Below are 20,986 nucleotides of genomic sequence, written 5' to 3'. Positions count from 1 at the left end.
GATATTTCTTTAAAAGCAGATCGTGGAGATATTTTTATCGTCCACGATCAAAAATCTTCATATCGCACACCGCTACCGTCGGCAGAAATCGCAGACCGGGGGCACCGGACCGCAAGGGCACTTTAGCGTCGAACCTCAAAGGGGCAGGGGCTCGAGCCCCTAACTGACGACATATCTACAACATTGCATACTCGTAGTTTGATTTGGCTTTGAGTATGATGCAGCGCTTTAATATAGCCTAATACAGCGCGTGCCGGCACATATGCATGGTGCACTTGAAGAGCACATGCTAAGAGCACAGTTTAACGGCTGACAGAAGTGGAAGATTCGTTTTTACTGACATATGGCCTTACAATATCTCATCTGACCGCAGTTCATTGGTGTTCTACTGAAGCTCCTCGTTATGGCAAGCCAAACTATTCATAAACGCCTGCTCGAGCGTCTGATTGCACACTGACACCTCAAAAGTCATGTCATGTCCTCAGTGCAAGATCACTTTTAACGACAGTTGTCGTCTTATTTTGTCAACGTTTAACCCGGACCTCGATATTGTGGAAGCCACAATTGTAAGGTATGTTAATCACTGTTTTTCATTCACCGGGTAACACTTTATAATAACTTTAATTAATAAATCATTAACAAACATTATGTAATGCTTAGTTAATATATATTCACATATCAAGAATCGTGAAATAACGTGCTTGTTAATGTTTACTAATAACTGTATTAAATGTTACCTAATAATTAACATTTCATGTAAATTAAAATGCTTATAAATGTTATTAAACTTCTTATTCATATGATCATGCACATCTCGAAAATCTAAATGACTTTGTAACAGATGTTATTCAATGATTAAAAGCTTTTGTTAATGTACAACACGTTTGCTGCTGTTGAGGTGTGATACGGGTAAGGTTAGGGACAGGTTTCGTGGTTTAAGGTTGGGTAAGGGGTCAGCGGTGTACAGGGGTCAATTTGATAAGGGAACACGATTCAATCTGTTTATATTTCATTGCTTTGATAAATGTTAAATGTATTTTCTCCTGTTGATGTATGATTCAAGGAATATTCTGTTTAATGATACACACTAGTATACTAATATAAGTGTTGATGTAATAAAAACATGTTGTGTGTATTTATATATACATAATAAATATACAGAATACACACACATATATTATATAAACAAAAACTTTTATTTTGGATTAATCATTTGACAGCACAAATATATATATATATATATATATATATATATAGAGAGAGAGAGAGAGAGAGATAGATAGATAGATAAAGCCTTCAGGTAGTTACATCTGTAATTAATTTCTGTAATTATATTTATAAACACACTGTTGATCCATGCCTTACACTTTAACTCTTAAACCTACCCATACCACCAAACCTATCTCTAACCTTACCTGTATCCCACCTCAATAGCAGCAAAAGTGTTTTGAATACAATATGAGCACAATAAGTACATTGTACTTTTTTTCTGATTTAAGTGCATTTGTAATTATTTCTTAAATTTACTAGTAATTACTAACTGAAAATGATTTCAAAGTAAATCCTACACTAATTTTTTTTTTTTTTATTTTATTTTTTTCTTGAGTTTAGGGTCACATTTTATGTTAGGTGGCCTTAACTACTATGTACTTACATCAAAAAATAAGTACAATGTACTTATTGTGGTCATTGTATTGCAAAACACTTGCTGCTATTGGGGTGGGATATGGTGAGATAAAGTTAGGGACAGGTTTGGTGGTATGGGTTGGTTTAAGGGTGGGTTAAGGTGTAAGGGATGGGTCAACAGTGTAATTATGAATGTGATTACAGAAATTAATTACAGATGTAACTACATATAGGTATTTTAAAAAATATAAGTCAAGTCAAGTCACCTTTATTTATATAGTGCTTTTAACAATACAGATTTTGTCAAAGCACTTAACAGTATCAAATTGGAGGATAGAGTGTCAGTAATATATAATGATAAGATTAAACACTCAATTTTCAGTTAAAGGCATTTCATTATTGAATTCAGAGATGTCATTGTCTAGCTCAGTTTAGTTTAAATAGAATCTGTGCAATCAAATCGTCGATAATCGCTAGAAATTAAGTGTCCCCAACTGAGCAAGCCAGAGGCGACAGCGGCAAGGAACCAAAACTCCCTCTGTGACAGAATGGAGAAAAAAAACCTTGGGAGAAACCAGGCTCAGTCGGGGGGCCAGTTCTCCTCTGACCAGACGAAACCCCGCAGTTCAAAAGTTTATAATTCTGTTTTTTATTTTGTTGCAATTTCTAACAATAATAGTATTATGTAGTTAGGTATTTTATTATATTTTTTGTTATTTTGTTATTTTTTATGTTTTGTTGTATTGTAATCGAGGTCATCACTGGGGATATGTCTCTGGGGCTCATCTGGGTGTCCTGGTCTCCGCCGACGATCAGGGCTGTAGACATCATCTCTTGGTGCTGATCCATCATCTGATCGGATACGGACTAAGAAACAGAATAGGAAAGAAACAGACAAATATTAGCGTAGATGTCATTCTACTTACGATGTAACGAGTACATTATGTGTTATGGGGAGTGTTCCCGGTTCCAGTTGATCTAATTAATGCAGCCTAACAATCCTTTAACGGATTTGAAAAATAGAAGCGTATTAGTGTGTTATGTGTAAGCCAGGCTAAAGAGATGGGTCTTTAATCTAGATTTAAACTGACAGAGTGTGTCTGCCTCCCGAACAGTGTTAGGTAGATTGTTCCAGAGTTTGGGTGCTAAATAGGAAAAGGATCTGCCGCCCGCAGTCGATTTTGATATTCTAGGTATTATCAAACAGCCAGAGTTTTGAGAACGCAGTGGACGTGGAGGACTATAATGTGATAAGAGCTCGCTCAAGTACTGAGGAGCTAAACCATTCAGGGCTTTATAAGTAATTAACAAGATTTTAAAATCTATCCGATGTTTGATAGGGAGCCAGTGCAGTGTTGACAGAACCTGGCTAATATGGTCATATTTCCTGGCTCTAGTAAGGACTCTAGCTGCTGCATTTTGGACCAACTGTAGTTTGTTGATCAAGTGTGCAGAACAACCACCCAATAAAGCATTACAATAGTCTAACCTTGAGGTCATAAACGCATGAACTAACATTTCTGCATTTGACGTTGAGAGCATAGGTCGCAATTTAGATATGTTTTTGAGATGAAAAAACGCAGTTTTACAGATGCTAGAAACATGGCTTTCAAATGAAAGATTGCTATCAAACAGCACACCTAGGTTCCTGACTGATGAAGAAGAATTGACAGAGCAGCCATCAAGTGTTAGATAATGTTCTAGGTTATTGCATGTGGGGTTTTAAGTACAGTGTAAAAACATGTACTGTATGTACACAATAAGTGCATTGTATCAAATTATTAATTTAAATGTAAGTACATAGTAGTTAAGGCCACCTGATATGAAGTGGGCCCGAGTTTAGTGCATTTGCAACTGAAATAATCTCAGTGGCAAAACTGTTCAATGCAGAAAGTTCAATGCAGAAAGTAGCACATTCTTTGTATAAACAAAGCATGAAACTAAGTACACAGACTAATAAATATAAAAGCAGATGAATAGAATTTTTATGTTTCTGTGATATCTATAAAAATTGTCTAAATACCTTCAAACTGTGTCATTTATGTAATATTTACATAATGAATTGTGTAATGACTATCTTCCAAAGTGTGTAATTTCTGTGCCAATAGCAAAATTAACAACAGCTTTCAAACTGGCTATTTTATTTGGTCAGGCATATAGAGATACAGATACATAAATATACATACATATAGCCCCACCCCAAACTCATGCCATTGGTTGAGCATATGAATGGCTCACTTGTACTCACTGTATAGTAACACACCTTGCATCCTATGTGCATACTACTAAATATTATGTGATGTTAGAATAAGCGGATCATTTTGGCTATGCCAAACGTTCCCAGATGGCTTACTAGTTCCAGTAGATTTACGAAGTGTGGAGCCATGCACACTGATGTTGCCCACAGTTCATTGCTTATAGGAGGAGCATTTTGTTCAAAACTAAAAATAGTAATACAAAATAGTTACAAACGTGGCGGATATGGGTGTGGTAGAAATGCCCTGAAAGGGGCTTTAGGTACTGATAATGTATATAATGGGAAGAAAAAAATATATATATGTATTTCAGTCTAGACAACTGTCAGGATAGTTTGGCATAGTAATGAATATGATATATTTGAACTTGGCGTAATGGATCTGCTATGCTGCTGGAGAGCAAGAACAGAGACTGTACAGAGACTGACAGACAAGCTGCTTTAAACATGGAAGACATGTTGCTGTTGCACATACAGTTTAACACATTAAATCAGTGGCGTAGCAAGTCAGCCCCAGGCCCATATGCAAAAAAATTTGTACAAGTCCCCCCAAACGTTATGGGCTCCAACTCAGATAACTTAACTTGGGCCCTATTGTTGATTTTTCTTAAGTAAATAACATTACGTGAATCGTGACTATTCACAAGCTGTTTTAAGGTAGGCTATAGGCTAAATTCTTGGAAATGATATTTAACATTTTCAAGTGCTACTATTTGTAGCACGCAAGCCACCCAATAATTGCAGCTTTATGCTTTGTTACTACAAAGTCTCAGCCTTGTGTCAATTTTATGGTAAAATATAAACAATAAATGTTTTTTTACGCTCTTTAATTTGTAGTAGATACAAGATACGCCTCGGTTCAAGCTGCATATGAATCAATGATATTTTCCGCTTTAATATTTGCAGCATGAAATAAACATGAATATTTTAATGAATACATTAAAAATAATCAGAACAATTTAATACAAACAAATGTCTCATGAAATCGATCAATCAGAGTTTCAAAAAACGTCAATAAGTCTACATTTTATTGCTGTTTTTTTATGTTAAATGTGAAGAATAATGGATGCCACAGACTTTTTTTTTTTTTTTTTTTTTCTTTTGGCAGAGTAGCCTATAGGTGGAATTTTCACATTAACTTCACGCAATGAAATATTATTTTATTATCGTAATTTTTACTTTATTCTTAAAACATTATGACGTGTATTATTTCACGAGCATATTTGGCTTGCCGTCCAGGGAAAGGGCTCCGAGCTCGGCAAGGCTCCTGTCTGGGGCGAGGGGTCCGTGTTCGGCGCTCGAACCGGCCTCAAGTGCAGCAGCAGCGTCTGAAAAAGAATGTGGCTTCTGCGGAAGCGGCCTCTGCTGCGGCATCTGAAAGAGAATGCGGATTCTGCGGAAGCGGGCCCTGCTGTGGCATCTGGAACAGAATGCGGCTTCTGCGGAAGCGGGCTCTGCTGCGGCATCTGAAAGAGAATGCGACTTCCGCGGAAGCGTGCTCTGCTGCGGCATCTGGAAGAGAATGCGGCTTCTGCGGAAGCGGCCTCTGCTGCGGCATCTGAAAGAGAATGAGGCTTCTGCGGAAGCATGCTCTGCTGCGGCATCTGGAACAGAATGCAGCTTCTGCGGAAGCGGGCTCTGCTGCGGCATCTGGAACAGAATGCGGCTTCTGCGGTAGCGGGCTCTGCTGTAACGGTAGGGAAATACGGATGCAATCTTCTGCGGGAGTGGTCCTTGCTGTGGCTGGGGACCACTGAAAAGGGGCATTCAGGGGCAGACTGAAAAGCTCCTGCAGGAGCGAGGTGCTGCTGGTGGTGATGTAAGGTGGAGATGAAAGGGGGGTAGACTGGGGTTACTGGGGGCGGCTGATGAGGTTTTGATGGGCTTCAAAGATGTGGGAGTAGTCTGATCAGATGTAGCTCTTAAAAGCTTCTGACGACCAGCGACCTAGTGTTTGGATCTGCTGTTGGGAAAGGCCTTTTTGGGCTGCTGTGGTGGCTGCGCCTATTCTGAAAGAATGGCTGGAAAAATTATTCGCTGGGATTCCGGAAACGAGCAGTACGGATTTGAGATGTTTTTGGAACCAGAAACGAGTGGCGGGGCGGTTAGAGTCATCTGTAAAAAGAGGGTCGGAAGGGGATTTAGACTGTGATTTCCTTAGCTGAAGGAAGGCCATGAAGGCTTGGTAGGGGAATATAGATGATTGGAGGTTGAAAATGTAGATAAAGTGTCCCTTCTTTGTCTGATCTGTCTTACTTTGCTTTATAAAACAAGACATGGACTCGTTATCCAGAACCACTAGATCGGAAATAGTGGGGTGGATGTTCGGATTTAAGCTGGAAGGGACTGTGAGCTCAGAGCATCTAAGGAAGCCGAAAAATGCTAGAATGAACATGGCGTCTAGCATGTACGCGGTGTGGGTGGAATGGTAACCTCTGCGGAGGGTGGAAATGCATTTGGTTAAGATTTCTAGGGTTATGGGTTGCCTGGTGTCTGGGCGGGTGGGATGGGCTCTTTGAACGCCTTGGATGAGAAGAGTGGTCTGTGAATTGGCTATTTGAGGTGAGGGAGAACCAAATATGAGCTTGTGAAAAAATTGGATTCCGCTTAGGTAGCCTTTTATGGAACCGACTTTGAGGTTTTTGTTAATGTTGAGGTGGGATATGAATGAGGTGATGGAGAGCAACGAAAAATCGGGGAATGGCAGGTTGTAGGCAGAATGGAATGCTTTGAAGCATTTCCATGCTGTTAAATAGGATTGTAGGGTTCTGGGGGAAACTGCTTGAAGTATGGAATCGAGGGAAGCTTTGAAGAGAGGTCTCAGAGGATGATTTAGGGGAACATCAGCTCTGAATAGGGAGGTACTGGGGTTGGGAGTGGTTCCGCCTCTGGTGCCAACTGCCTGAATTTCTGAAAGGCAAAACGAGAAAGAGAGTCATCTATTTGGTTTTTGGACCCGGGAATGTGTTTTGCAGTTATGATGAACTGGTCACAAGCCGAGATCCAAATTAGGCGTCTTAGCAGAGGCATTAGGGCGAGTGAATGAGAGCAGCCTTTGTTAATGCAGTCCACGGTAGCCTCATTGTCGCAGTGAATAATGACGCTGATGATGGACCACTCTTTCCCCCACAGAAAGACTGCCACGACTATGGGATATAGCTCGAAAAGCGCTGAGGATGCTAGCATCTGAGGTAACTGTAGGAACTGGGGGGGCCACATAGAAGCGAACCAGCGGTTCTGGTAAAATCCTCCAAAACCAACGGAGGTGGCGGCGTCGGTGAATAATTGGATGTCAACTGGAGAAGAAATCAAGTCGCTGTAAAAGATAGATAAACCGTTCCACTGTCTAAGGAAGGATATCCACAAACCGAGCTCATTATGGCACGAGTCGGTTATGGATATTCGGTCCTCTAGACCGTGAGTGGAGGACGCGAGTGCGAGGAGGTGGGATATAAAAGGGCGGCCTTGTGGAATGATGCGCATTGCAAAATTTAAATGGCCGAGAGCGGATAGCAGCTCACGTCAAAATCAAAATCAAATCACTTTATTGTCACATCACCACAGCACAAGTGCCTTGGTGAGTGAAATTCTTAAGAGCGTGCTCCAGACAGTGAAAGAGAAAAACAAAACAAACAAAAACAATTTACATATTGACAGTACATATTTACAGACTGTACAGAAGACAATGTGCAAAATGCACATACATATACTCAATACACAGTGTACTATAAAGACATAGTTACTAGTGCACATTCTACATTATGTACACATCTATACATAGTAATATGTGAAAGTGCCAGAGATTGTACATTTACATCAGATTAGTAGTGCAATAGATAGTTGTGCAAAGGTGCAACAGATTTACATATGTAATGTCATGGATGTGCATTGTATGGTATCCAGTGATAGTAGATAGGTTGTATTATTGCAGTGTGTGTGTGTAGTCCGGTAGAACAGTGTTAAAGTGCAGTGCGTGGCATGTTGTGTGAGTGGGAGTGTGCTGTAGGGTGTATTAGTTCTGATTGTTCATTAGCCTGATAGCATGAGGGAAGAAGCTGTCCCTCAGTCGGCTAGTGCGGGATCGGATGCTGCGGAGACGTCTCCCTGAGGGCAGCAGAGAGAGCAGTCTGTGGGATGGATGGCTGGAGTCCTTGATGATCCTCCTGGTTTTTCTTATGCACCGCCTGGTGTAGATGTCCTGGAGGGAGGGAAGCTCACGTTTGGAGCAGCTTGGGTTGGTTAAGAGAGTGGAAGCTACCAGAATCGTTCTGTCGATTTTCTCTTTGGGTAGAGAAGCTTGGAATTTTTGTGAATCTAGGTTGATACCTAAAAATTCGATGGAAGTGCTTGGGCCAGAGGTTTTGTCTTGAGCGAGGGGAATCCCAAACTCTGCGAAGACTTTTTGCGTTGTCAAAAGGTGCGTGGCTGGGATGGAGTCGGGGGGCGAGATGATTAAAAAATCGTCTAAGAGATGGACTAGGTAGGGTACGGTGTAATTGTTGGAGAGGATCCAGCAGATTGCTTCTGACAACTTGTCAAAAATTTTAGGGCTGCTTCTGCAGCCGAACGTGAAGCGGACGGAAAAGTAGAGTTTTTTACGCCAGCGGATGCCGAACAAGTGCCAATCAAAGTGCATCACCTTAAAGGCAGAGGTAACATCGACTTTGGCCATCCTGCTGCTGCAGGCTCGAGCTTGGAATTGTAGAAAAAAGGGAGGGAATAACGGGCGCCGGCGTCTGTGCCATAAGCGGAGGCGGCCTCACGCTTTGGCCGGCCCGGGAGGTGGGCCAAACATTGGGAAGGAGAGGGGGAATAGCGGGTGTCGGGGCCTGTAGCATTTGCTGAGGCAGCCTCGCGCTAGAGCTGGATGGTGGGGCTGGGGGCCATGGGTAGGGAAGAGGATTAGGCGTGGGGAAACGCAAGGATTGAGGATGGGGTGCTGGCTGAGGCGGGCTCGCGCTGCCGTGGCGGCTTGTGGAAGCGCGTCAACTGGAGGACCTACGGGCTGACGCTCGGAGGATCGGGAGCCGGTGGCTGCAGGATCCTGGGGATGGTTACTGACGCCTAGCAGGCGAAGGTGAAGGCGAACCCATAAGTCTGGAGGTATGAGCGGCAGCTGTGCGAGAAGACCGGCGGCCTCGTGATGCAGCCGCGGGCTCAGTTGTAGCGCCGGTGTGCTGAACGTCGGTTGGAGAAGCAGGCAGAGCTGTGTTGTCGAAGGTGTTATCCTCGGGGAAAAGTTCTATCTCTGACATGGTTGCGGCAATCAGATTCACCAATTCTGAAAGTCGAGATAATGGAGGTAGGACGTACTTGGTTATATATAGGAGATTGCTTGTGTGCTGATTGGATAATAGTGTAATCACTAATGATTAGCTGGCCGCGTTAATTATCCGCGCATGCTTCTCCCGAAATTTGTTTATAAAACATCACTTAGTTAGTTTTCAATGTGGCACTAAAATGGGGTCGTAGGCTATTTGTAGCTACTGAATGCAAACAAAAATTTGGTACAGCGGCCCAAAAAACTAAGAAACAAACAAAATAAATAAAAAACAAACAAAAAAGTAAAAAAAATAGCGAGGGGATATTTGAATTATTTGTTAATAAACTAGTGTTTTGCAAAGATGAATTTGACGAACCTGATTCGCCATATCTTCATTGGACGTGCCTTTAGAGAAATGCATCTTTACGGATTACATAGCCTAATGAAGGAGTTTTTGTTTTCAATTTGAATTTAAAATAGTAATTTAAAGCATTATATATATATATTTATCATGTCGGTAAGCCAATTATTCACTGAGTTTCAGTTCATCATTGTGACGCGCTCCTGCTCAAGACAATCAGAAAGCATTGTTTTCCTTATTTTACAAAAGCACAATGTTTTGTTGATATTGTGAGTGCACACAAATAAAAGAACCTTTGCCATTCCGAATGATATTTTTATTTGAATAAAATGAAAACTAAAAGACTTTCAAATCACATGAGCCAATATTTTATTCACAATAAAACATAGAGAACACAGCAAATGTTTAAATAGATACATTTTACACTTGTATCCACTAAATGAGCTCATTTCAAATTTGATGCCTGCTACAGGTCTCAAAAAAGTTGGCATGGGGGCAATAAAGGGCTGAAAAAGCAAGACATTTTGAAAAGATTCAGCTGGGAGAATATCTAGCAACTAATTAAGTTAATTGCCATCAGGTCTGTAGCATGATTTGCTATAAAAAGGATGTCTTAGAGAGGCAGAGTCTCTCAGAAGTAAAGATGGGCAGAGGTTCTCCAATCTGTGAAAAAGTGTGTAAAAATATTGTGGAATACTTTAAAAACAACGTTCCTCAACATCAAATTGCAAAGGCTTTGCAAATCTCACCATCTACAGTGTATAACATCATCAAAAGATTCAGAGAGGAATCTTGAGAAATCTCTGTGCGTAAAGAACAAGGCCAAAGACCTTTGTTAGATGCCCGTGGTCTTCGGGCCCTCAGACGACACTGCATCTCTCATCAACATGATTCTGTCATTGACATTACTAAATGGGCCCAGGAATATTTCCAGAAACCACTGTCGGCAAACACAATCCACCGTGCCATCTGCAGATGCCAACTAAAACTCTATCATGCAAAAAAGAAGCCATATGTGAACATGGTCCAGAAGCGCCGTTGTGTCCTGTGGGCCAAGACTCATTTAAAATGGAATGTTTCAAAGTGGAAAAGTGTTCTATGGTCAGACGAGTCCAAATTTGACATTCTTGTTGGAAATCACGGATGCCGTGTCCTCCGGGCTAAAGAGGAGGGAGACCTTCCAGCGTGTTATCGGTGTTCAGTTCAAAAGCCAGCATCTCTGATGGTATGGGGATGCATAAGTACATACGGTATGGGCAGCTTACATGTTTTGGAAGGCACTATGAATGCTGAAAGGTATATAAAGGTTTTAGAGCAACATATGCTCCCCTCCAGATGATGTCTATTTCAGGGAAGACCTTGTGTATTTCAGCAGGACAATGCAAAACCACATTGCAGCTGTTACAACAGCATGGCTTCGTAGTAGAAAAGTCTGGGTGCCGAATTGGCCTGCCTGCAGTCCAGATCTTTCACCAATAGAGAACATTTGACGCATCATTGAACAGAAAATACATTACCAATATGGGACCAAATTCCAAAACCCAAACTCCAGAAACTCATAACCTCGATGCCCAGACGTCTTCAAACTTTTGAAAAGAAGAGGAGATGCTACACCATGGTAAACATGCCCCCATCCCAACTATTTTGAGACCTGTAGCAGGCATCAAATTTCAAATGGGTTCATTTTGTGCATAAAATTGTAAAATTTCTCAGTTTAAACATTTATGTTATCTATGTTCCATTGTGAATAAAATATTGAAATATTAAAAATTATTTTAGTTTTCATTTCCCCGACATTTCCGGAATTAGGGTAGTACCTTAATGAGCAAAAATGACGGCGTATTTTTAAGCTTCCACTGTTATTAAAAAAAAAAAATTCAAGTTATCGCGCTGGCACCTCCCATGCTCTGCAAAGCGCGATTCGGCTTCCACTCTCTCACAAACGATTTAATATGCGTCTAACTGCGCACATTTATCTTTGTTAAATGTTTAAATTAATACTGTGAAATGCATGAAGTGTTTTATGTCTATAGATTTTATTTAGGCAAGTCGTCATGTTGATTTGAGAAGGCTAAATTGATCAAAGATACGCTCAACTGGCTGCCGCTGGCTGCATGGTTGTTCCATTTGAATTTAACAAACATGATATGTTCCGAACATATTTCTAAATTAACTTAACCCTTTCACACGTGAGTTTAAAATATTCTATCTGAGCCCCCGGCGTGAGTTTTTTTAGGCGACCGTTATTTTAGAACTTATAGCCTTATTGTTTCCATGGCGATGCGTCATGCTTGTCATGTGACACACCGCAGCCGTAATAGCGCTGTATGACACATAGATTGCTTTTATTTCGTTTTTACTTTTTTTATTATTAATATTCACAAACATACTCGCTATATTATTAAATATCTGATATTCCGATTCTGAAATATATGCAAGTAAATGTGTTTGGTTGTTTAAACACGTTTAGAATGATCGTGTTAGTTGATCTATACCGGGTGATGGGCGCCGCCATGTTTGCTCGCGCTGAATCCAGCTGTGGGATTTACAACACGTAAATTAATCCTCTCCTCCCGAAACACGTTAAAGTAAGTCTCCAGTAAACTGGGAGAAGAGCAGAGTAAACTTTAAAGTATCTACACAATCTGTATATGATATCAATAAAAACATGTCGTCAGATTATATTTGTAAGGATCATTATTGCTGCTTCCATAGACATCAGTGCATATTTTACAAACTATAAATGTATGGCTTTGCTAGTACTTATGTGTATTTAAATGTCTGAAATCTAAAATAAGCATTATATGGTTGAAAACACCGAATAAGTGATAATATTACAAGCGCCGCTGCCTGATCTGGCTCCGCCAGAAAGCAGATTTGAATTTCAGCAGTTGATGACGTGACTCACTGAAAGTTCCAATCACACCGGTGTGATCGTACGCTCCTGGGACCAGCCAAGACTGATCACACCGGTGTGATCGTACGCGTTAAAGGGTTAATAAATAAACTAAAAGAAATATCACCACTTTGCCATTAAAACCGAAACTGAACTATTTTAATGGATGCAACAGCAGCTGTGTAATGGGGTAGAGAGAGAGAGAAAAAAGAGACAGGCTCCAGTCAGACTAGGGCTGAGAATTCTGATAAGCTGTTGGACAAGTGAAATTGCAGGAAATTCATTCCCTATTTTCAATTACAGTATATATATATATATATATATATATATATATATATATAATATGTGTGTGTGTGTGTGTGTCTGATATTAAGCAGCCATAATAGAAAGTATTTTATCCATAAATAAATAAATAAATGCATACATACATACATATATAAATTATTCAGCTTTAAAAGAGTAGAAATGACTGAGACCAGTGATGATGATGATGATGATGATGATGATGATTTTGGCCTGGACTAGATTCAGAGAGCAGCATCTGCTTACGTCTTATATTCCAGAACTTCCTCTTCAGTAACACATAATTATAAATAATAAAACAGTCTTATAAATGATTGCCTTTTGAGTCATTAGTGGTTTTCCAGTGGAATGTGGGTCACATTCATTTGAATGCACTTATTGGCTCAGCTTTGGCTGCCGAACACTCATTAGGAAAGAGTTGAGGGGAAAGATAGTTCAGACGCATGAGATGATCTCCAGGCAAACGTCTGTAGAGCAGACTGTTCTCAAAAGACAACTTCAGCTTCATAACCTGATGGGTATTTAAAAGATTTTCATTTTTTCACTGTGAACTTAAGTTTACTCTGGGTTTCATCATACATTGTGTAACCATACCCTGAAAAAGAGGGGAGAAAAAGCATCAAGGGATTTGAATGATCTGCATTCAGGATGCTGTGTATCAGTCAGTTAAAATATGTAAACATGCATAAAACAATTCATTCATTATTTTAACAATTACATATACAAATGCTGAAAAGGAAATACATAAAAGGAATAATAGGAAATATACTGAAAGTGAGCATGATTGTGGCTACCCAATTTGTGAATCAATTTTAAGGTCAATGATTTTTGATTCCTTAGGTTATATAGAGTACAAATAAACATTTTTTTATTCACCACCACAGTCGCACATACATATACATGTACATACAGTGGGGCAAAAAAGTATTTAGTCAGCCACCAATTGTGCAAGTTCTCCCACTTAAAAAGATGAGAGAGGCCTGTAATTTTCATCATAGGTATACCTCAACTATGAGAGACAAAATGAGAAAAAAAAAATCCAGAAAATCACATTGTAGGATTTTTAAAGAATTTATTTGCAAATTATGGTGGAAAATAAGTATTATTGAGAATATTATTGAGGATCTATTATTGAAATCCGAGATCCCATCCGCACCGCATCCGCATAATATATAATATAATATGCGATCAATACTATATTTATACAGTGTGTGTGTATATATATATATATATATATATATATATATATATATATTGACCTGTACTGTAGCCTAAAGCAGTTCTCATAAACACAGTGTTTGTCATTTAAAGTGTTATGCCACACAACTTACTGCACAAAGCCAAACAAAATTCAAACTCGCAGAGGAGAGAACATTGAACGCTTATCTTCATACCCTCACCCTGACCTTTTCCTCTGTCTGTGGCAACTGACAGATCTCTCATATCAAATGTTTCACTAAAGGTTGCCATTATTATTTGGGATGCCAGTCATCAATCAGCAGAATGCAAATGTTGTGTGTCTGCTTTATTTGATATCCTGAATCTGAAAATGGAACAATTATATATTAGCGCTGTCAATCGATAAAAAAAAAAAAAAAAAAAAAAATTAATCATACATTTTTCTGAAATTAATCGCGATTAATCTCACCTAACATAAAAAAATTTAAATATACTTTTATATTGCAATAATTCCACATTCAATCTTCAAATTAATGTGCAAACTGTCACGGTGCACACAGCAGGGAGGAACAAGGAACACACAGACGAGGAGTAACTTCAAAATAATAGTCTTTAATGACGACATCAGGGCAGGGCAAGACAAGGCAAGGTTGACACAGATAGGAACACCGGGGAATAACAAGTAGACCAGATGAAAACTAACTAAACAGGCAGGAACTAAATACACATGACAATTACTGATAATTACTAAAACACAGATGGACAAGACTTAACTAATAATCACACTTAACAAGGACAGGAACATGACCAAATAAGGAAACAAGAGGCAGGAACATATGACACACAAGACAGAGGACTGACACAAACAACATAAACACAGTGTAATTATAAATATTTGTTTAATGGCATCTTTTTTTTTATGACTGAAGGCCAGTATCACTGATACCAATACTGATTTCTCTATGAAGTTGCCATATTTAAGCATTGACTATATCCATTCAAAATTAGAGTATAATTGAGTGATATCAATTTTGACATTTATTAGACTTAAAAAAAAAAAAAAAAACTTCTAATTTAAGTTAACTAATAATCAGCTTAGATACAGATACATTGTCTACTAGGCCTACATGTTTGCTTCTTTATCTTTTGCTGGTTTGCGTGGCACACGCATATTTGTTTAGCGCCTTGAATTAATTCAGTCGTGTTCAGATGATTACTAAACGTTTGTCATGAAAGCTCTCTACTTGTATGATCAATTTATTTTTAGAAATTAATTTGATATTTTAGAACACATGAATAGGGCACATAGTCGAAACACAAATATTTTTCCATATAGGCTATAGCTAGACTACTGTTCTCTTTTTTCCCCCATACTTTTCCAGATCTGCAAATTACTTTAAGTGAAATACTTTTTTAAACTGCACAGGAACCGGTGAGCCAAAGGAAATCATGTTGTTTTACATGATCTAAAATTACAATGCAGTAACAAGTGTGTGAAGTAAATGAGTGTAAACTCTACGAATGAAATAAGCGTAAATAAAATAGCAGTGTTGCAGTGGCCTTCCATGCATTTCCTGGAAATTACTTAAATCAATTTCCATATTTCTAAACTGCATAGGAACCCTTACTGTTTTAATTAGAAGATATTTAAATATTTATTTATCGGATCACGAAAGGTCCCCAAAATGGGACTCCAACTCGCGTTCCCTGAAGCATAAGCAGTGTCGGGCACGTTACTTTAAAAAAGTAATTAGTTATAGTTACTAGTTACTAGTTACTTCTCACAAATAGTAACTGAGTTAGTAACATCATTATCAAAGTAACTAATTACCAGGGAAAGTAACTATTCTTTTAAAAAAATGTTCAAATGTCAAATAACTTTGGATGCCCCCAATATTAAATATGTTAAATTAATGAAATGGACACTAAAAAGAATAAATTATTATTATAAAACATTGTAATCTACATTATTTAGCTACTGTCACTTAGTATCAGTCAGTCAAGCATTATAATATAATATTATGATAATTTAATATTATATGATGATAGAACTTTAGTAATTAGAATAACCAAGTATGAATGCATATTTGTCATCAATATAAAAAGCACTAAGGATTAATGAGCTGCTGGGTTCATGAATATTAATCACGTTGTTCATGTCATCAATTGTTTTGCTGAAATCAAAACAGGGACGATAATAGGTGAGTGCCAGCCAATGAGATTGTCTTTTGCGCATTAGTTCCGCCCACTACAGCAGAACCCGGCAGTTCTTAAACGCTGAAGAATTCCCAAGGCACTCTGTTATTTTGACAGGAAAATACAACAAAGAATATTGTTTACATGTAGCGCGTCAATCCTGCATGTTATGAAAGACTCTCGTGCTCTGTATCTTTCTTTGCGTGCGTGTATGTGAGAGAAAGCGACGGCGAGCCGTGCGCCTTCACACTAGAGTTTATGGTATGTCAAATACAGCTACACTGCGCATCCATTCAGATGAACTGAAAAATTAATTTCTAATAATATAATATAGTAACGCCACATTTTATTGACAGTAACGGTAACGGCGTTGTAACGGAGGAAACAGTAATTCGTTTGATTACTCGTTACTGAAAAAAATAACGCCGTTAGTAACGCCGTTTATTTATAACGCCGTTATTCCCATCACTAAGCATAAGCGCACTACATCTCGAAGCACTACCTATACAAGGGTATCAGCTCCGACTGTAAGAAGATATTTAAATAAACGTTATAATCAATAAAAAATATATTTTAGTTAAACATGGCATATTCGTTCAGTGATAACTATGGGAAAAAAAAGAAAGGCTGTTAGACATTTTTTTTTAATGCTTTATTAATTCAATGCATAAAACCATAGACATAACGGTCTTATCAAGTATAACTGTACGAAGTTCCGGTTCAAGCCCTGCCTACTTCCGGTTTTATCCGAATACATACAGACACAAATAATTTTGTGAATGTTACAGATACAAATACTGGCTTTGCTGCACACCCCTAATATATATATATATATATATATATATATATATATATATATATATATATATATATATGCAGTTGAGAGGAAAAGAAGAAATCATTTGTATGTCATGTCTTAATGTGTGGAATTTACTGCTGGGTCATAGCTCTTTAAAATAAATTCCTGCCATGGGATGTGAATAAGGTTTGATCTTACACATAAGGGGCAAAAGTCATGGCAAGTATCTGCTGTTCTGCTGTCATTAGAGGAAGCAGTGCTCTGATTGCCACTGCCCAGTAGTGTAATAGCAGGGTTACTGTTACCACCACTGGCACATCCTGCTGTGTCATCAACCCCTCATTTGTCATGCCGTCAACTTTCCCTTTGCTTCACAGTGGGTCAAACAAACCTTTGAGAGTGCTGTATAAAAGATGCCGTTCAAACTCTTTAACATTTGCTGATAATAAGCAAAAAAAAAAACACCATTAATAAAATATCTTTCTGGAGAGGCCTCATGAAAATATGAGTTATGTTCTGGATATTTATGAGGACTGTTGAAGGCCAGGTGTGTTTGTACTGTAATAAATTAAAAGTGATGTAGAATATAAATATATCTCGACAAAACTTGAGAACTGAGGGTTATCAAAATCCTGCCGTTCTTTTTTTTTTTTTTTTATTCCTCTGGAGAGATTAATCAAATAAGACAAGACCGGTCAACTTCGCAAATAACAGTTTGCAGACACGAGGTTTAATTATGCTTGCATTAAGACATTCATTACCCACACATCAAACTAACAGCCTGCTTTGTCAACACAATGAAAACACTGTATCCATCCCTGATGAAGTAACTAGAAAGTTTAAAAAGCAAAGTTTGTTGTCAAATTATAAGTAACTGACATTGTGGTTTCGGTAGCAGGTGCTGTAGTGTCACTTAAAAATAATCACCCTCCCTGACATTGTCAGGAATGGACTGTCTTTGTGTTTTGCTCCCCGTGACCCAATTTCTCCCTTATGTGCCCTTTTTTGGTCGTTCCTGTTCCTGTCCTCGTTGTCTCATTATTAGTTGATTCCCCACACCTGTCTGTCCCTCATTTAGTTTTGTATATAATGTGTAGTCCTTTCTATATTTCCTTGTCGGGTTTCAAACGGCATTCGGTGTGTTCTGTGTCTCCTACAGTTGTCTCCTGTGTTTCCAGTGATTGGATTAATAAAGCCTGTTTGGTTTAAGTTATCCCTACATCTTCTCTTCTCCTCACTTCCAGTGCCTGAGAAACGTGACAGAAGACCTGATCAAAACAGTTACCTCCGCGCCCCCTGCACCGCGGCTGAGGGTGAGCTGAGTATGGTGCGGCGTCTGTGCCACACCGAAGAGGAGAGGGTTCTCATTCCAGAGTTAAGCCCAGTGAGGGCTCCCGTTCCAGAGTTAAGCCAGAGAAGGCTCCCGTGCCTGAGTTCAGGCCTGAAAGCCCGGAGGCTCACAAATGCCTGCCCTCCCACCTGCTCCCGCCTCCTCCTCCGCTGTCGTCTGGCAGCCCCTCTGCTTGCCTTTAGCCCACCATCTATGCGGTGCGAGCTCCGCGGGACTGCCATCCTCCACGTTGCCGTGGCTGGAGTATCCCTTGACTCCACCTCCAGCCTCTATCAGGCACCATCTGTCAACTGGCTCCGCCGGGCTCCCTCGTCCCTCCGGCTCCACCTTGGTCTGTCATCGACCATACTGCGCATCGGGACTCCACTCCTCCGGCTGCGCCTCGTCCCTCCAGCTCCATCAGGCTCTCCATCCCTTTGGCTCCTCCTCAGTCCTCTGTCGCTCCGGCTCCACCGCGGCCATCTGGATCCCCATCTCCGCCTCAGTCACCGGCGCCATCTGCTCCGCCTTGGTCCCCCAGATCCTCCCTGGCTCATCGGCTCTCCATCTCCTCAAGATACATACATACATACAGGTGCATCTCAATAAATTAGAATGTATTGGAAAAGTTCATTTATTTCAGTAATTCAACTCAAATTGTGAAACTCGTGTATTAAATAAATTCAATGCACACAGACTGAAGCAGTTTTTGACTACTTTGGTTCTTTGGTTCTTTTAATTGTGATGATTTTGGCTCACATTTAACAAAAACCCACCAATTCACTATCTCAACAAATTAGAATATGGTGACATGCCAATCAGCTAATCAACTCAAAACACCTGCAAAGGTTTCCTGAGCCTTCAAAATGGTCTCTCAGTTTGGTTCACTAGGCTACACAATCATGGGAAAGACTGATGATCTGACAGTTGTCCAGAAGACAATCATTGACACCCTTCACAAGGAGGGTAAGCCACAAACATTCATTGCCAAAGAAGCTGGCTGTTCAAAGAGTGCTGTATCCAAGCATGTTAACAGAAAGTTGAGTGGAAGGAGAAAGTGTGGAAGAAAAAGATGCACAACCAACCGAGAGAACTGCAGCCTTATGAGGATTGTCAAGCAAAATCGATTCAAGAATTTGGGTGAACTTCACAAGGAATGGACTGAGGCTGGGGTCAAGGCATCAAGAGCTACAGTTGTCGTATTCCTCTTGTTAAGCCACTCCTGAACCACAGACAAAGTCAGAGGCGTCTTACCTGGGCTAAGGAGAAGAAGAACTGGACTGTTGCCCAGTGGTTCAAAGTCCTCTTTTCAGATGAGAGCAAGTTTTGTATTTCATTTGGAAACCAAGGTCCTAGAGTTTGGAGGAAGGGTGGAGAAGCTCATAGCCCACGTTGATTGAAGTCCAGTGTTAAGTTTCCACAGTCCGTGATGATTTGGGGTGCAATGTCATCTGCTGGTGTTGGTCCATTGTGTTTTTTGAAAACCAAAGTCACTGCACCTGTTTACCAAGACATTTTGGAGCACTTCATGCTTCCTTCTGCTGACCAGCTTTTTTGAAGATGCTGATTTCATTTTCCAGCAGGATTTGGCACCTGCCCACACTGCCAAAAGCACCAAAAGTTGACCTTGGTGTGCTTGATTGGCCAGCAAACTCACCAGACCTGAACCCCATAGAGAATCTATGGGGTATTGTCAAGAGGAAAATGAGAAACAAGAGACCAAAACATGCAGATGAGCTGAAGGCCACTGTCAAAGAAACCTGGGCTTCCATACCACCTCAGCGGTGCCACAAACTGATCACCTCCATGCCATGCCGAATTGAGGCAGTAATTAAAGCAAAAGGAGCCCCTACCAAGTATTGAGTACACATACAGTAAATGAACATACTTTTCAGAAGGCCAACAATTCACTAAAAATTTTTTTTTTATTGGTCTTGTGAAGTATTCTAATTTGTTGAGATAGTGAATTGGTGGTTTTTTGTTAAATGTGAGCCAAAATTATCACAATTAAAAAGAACCAAAGACTTAAACTACTTCAGTCTGTGTGCATTTAATTTATTTAATACGCGAGTTTCACAATTTGAGTTGAATTACTGAAATAAATGAACTTTTCCACGACATTCTAATTTATTGAGATGCACCTGTACATAGGCTATAGGAAAGAATATATAGACTAATATAGGCCTACTGATAACTGTTTTTACCTTTCTTGGGGGAAAAAAGTGCTTGTACTCACAGCAAGGATTATGCTGTATGTTGCTGGTGTTTGATGAAGAACGGAAAAAAAAAAGTTACAGAAGAATGCAAAAATGCTACATTAAAACCTGTTAATTGGTTAACTAAGTTGCATTATCACATACATTAGCATATGCTGAAAAAAAATTGTTTAACTTTGTATTATGCAATATTTAATAACTGAAAATACTAACTAAATAAATTAGCTCATTATGAACTATGATTCATTGTGGCTTACTAATGTAACACTTGTATTATTATGTTGGTGGTTAAGGCAGATTTTGTCAGTTTAGGTAGCTTGGTATACATTATACTGGTGTACATATCATTATACATGTCATTAACATATCACGTAATGAAATATACATACATTAATAGGTTGTGAAATATACAAGCACCATTTTTATGTAAATTTTACAGGATGTTTTTAGTGCTGTTTTGCAGTTGCTTGGGTGTAGCTAAGTTGCTTCCTTCCTAATTCATACGTTTATTGGATTTTCTGTCCATTTTGTTTGTCCGCCCAGGCTAAAATTCTAAGTCTGAT

General features: G+C 39.4%; 2 protein-coding genes across 2 annotated transcripts; one reads left to right on the top strand and one right to left on the bottom strand.

The window, feature by feature from the left end:
- Positions 1 to 40: 40 nt before the first annotated feature.
- On the top strand, positions 41 to 20,178 carry LOC131553509 (uncharacterized). The gene is made up of 2 exons (XM_058798225.1): positions 41 to 571; positions 18,122 to 20,178. The coding sequence occupies exon 2, from the start codon at positions 18,202 to 18,204 to the stop codon at positions 18,814 to 18,816; it is 615 nt and encodes a 204-aa protein (XP_058654208.1). The 5' UTR covers positions 41 to 571; positions 18,122 to 18,201; the 3' UTR covers positions 18,817 to 20,178.
- On the bottom strand, positions 6,713 to 8,552 carry LOC131553508 (uncharacterized). The gene is given in 2 exon segments (XM_058798224.1): positions 6,713 to 7,422; positions 8,099 to 8,552. Coding segments are annotated over 2 exon segments (1,164 nt in total).
- Positions 20,179 to 20,986: the final 808 nt, after the last annotated feature.

The sequence above is a fragment of the Onychostoma macrolepis genome, chromosome 14 (genome assembly GCF_012432095.1).
Source record: "Onychostoma macrolepis isolate SWU-2019 chromosome 14, ASM1243209v1, whole genome shotgun sequence".
Classification (NCBI taxonomy): Eukaryota; Metazoa; Chordata; class Actinopteri; order Cypriniformes; family Cyprinidae; genus Onychostoma; species Onychostoma macrolepis.
This window is presented reverse-complemented; position numbering and strand designations above follow the sequence as displayed.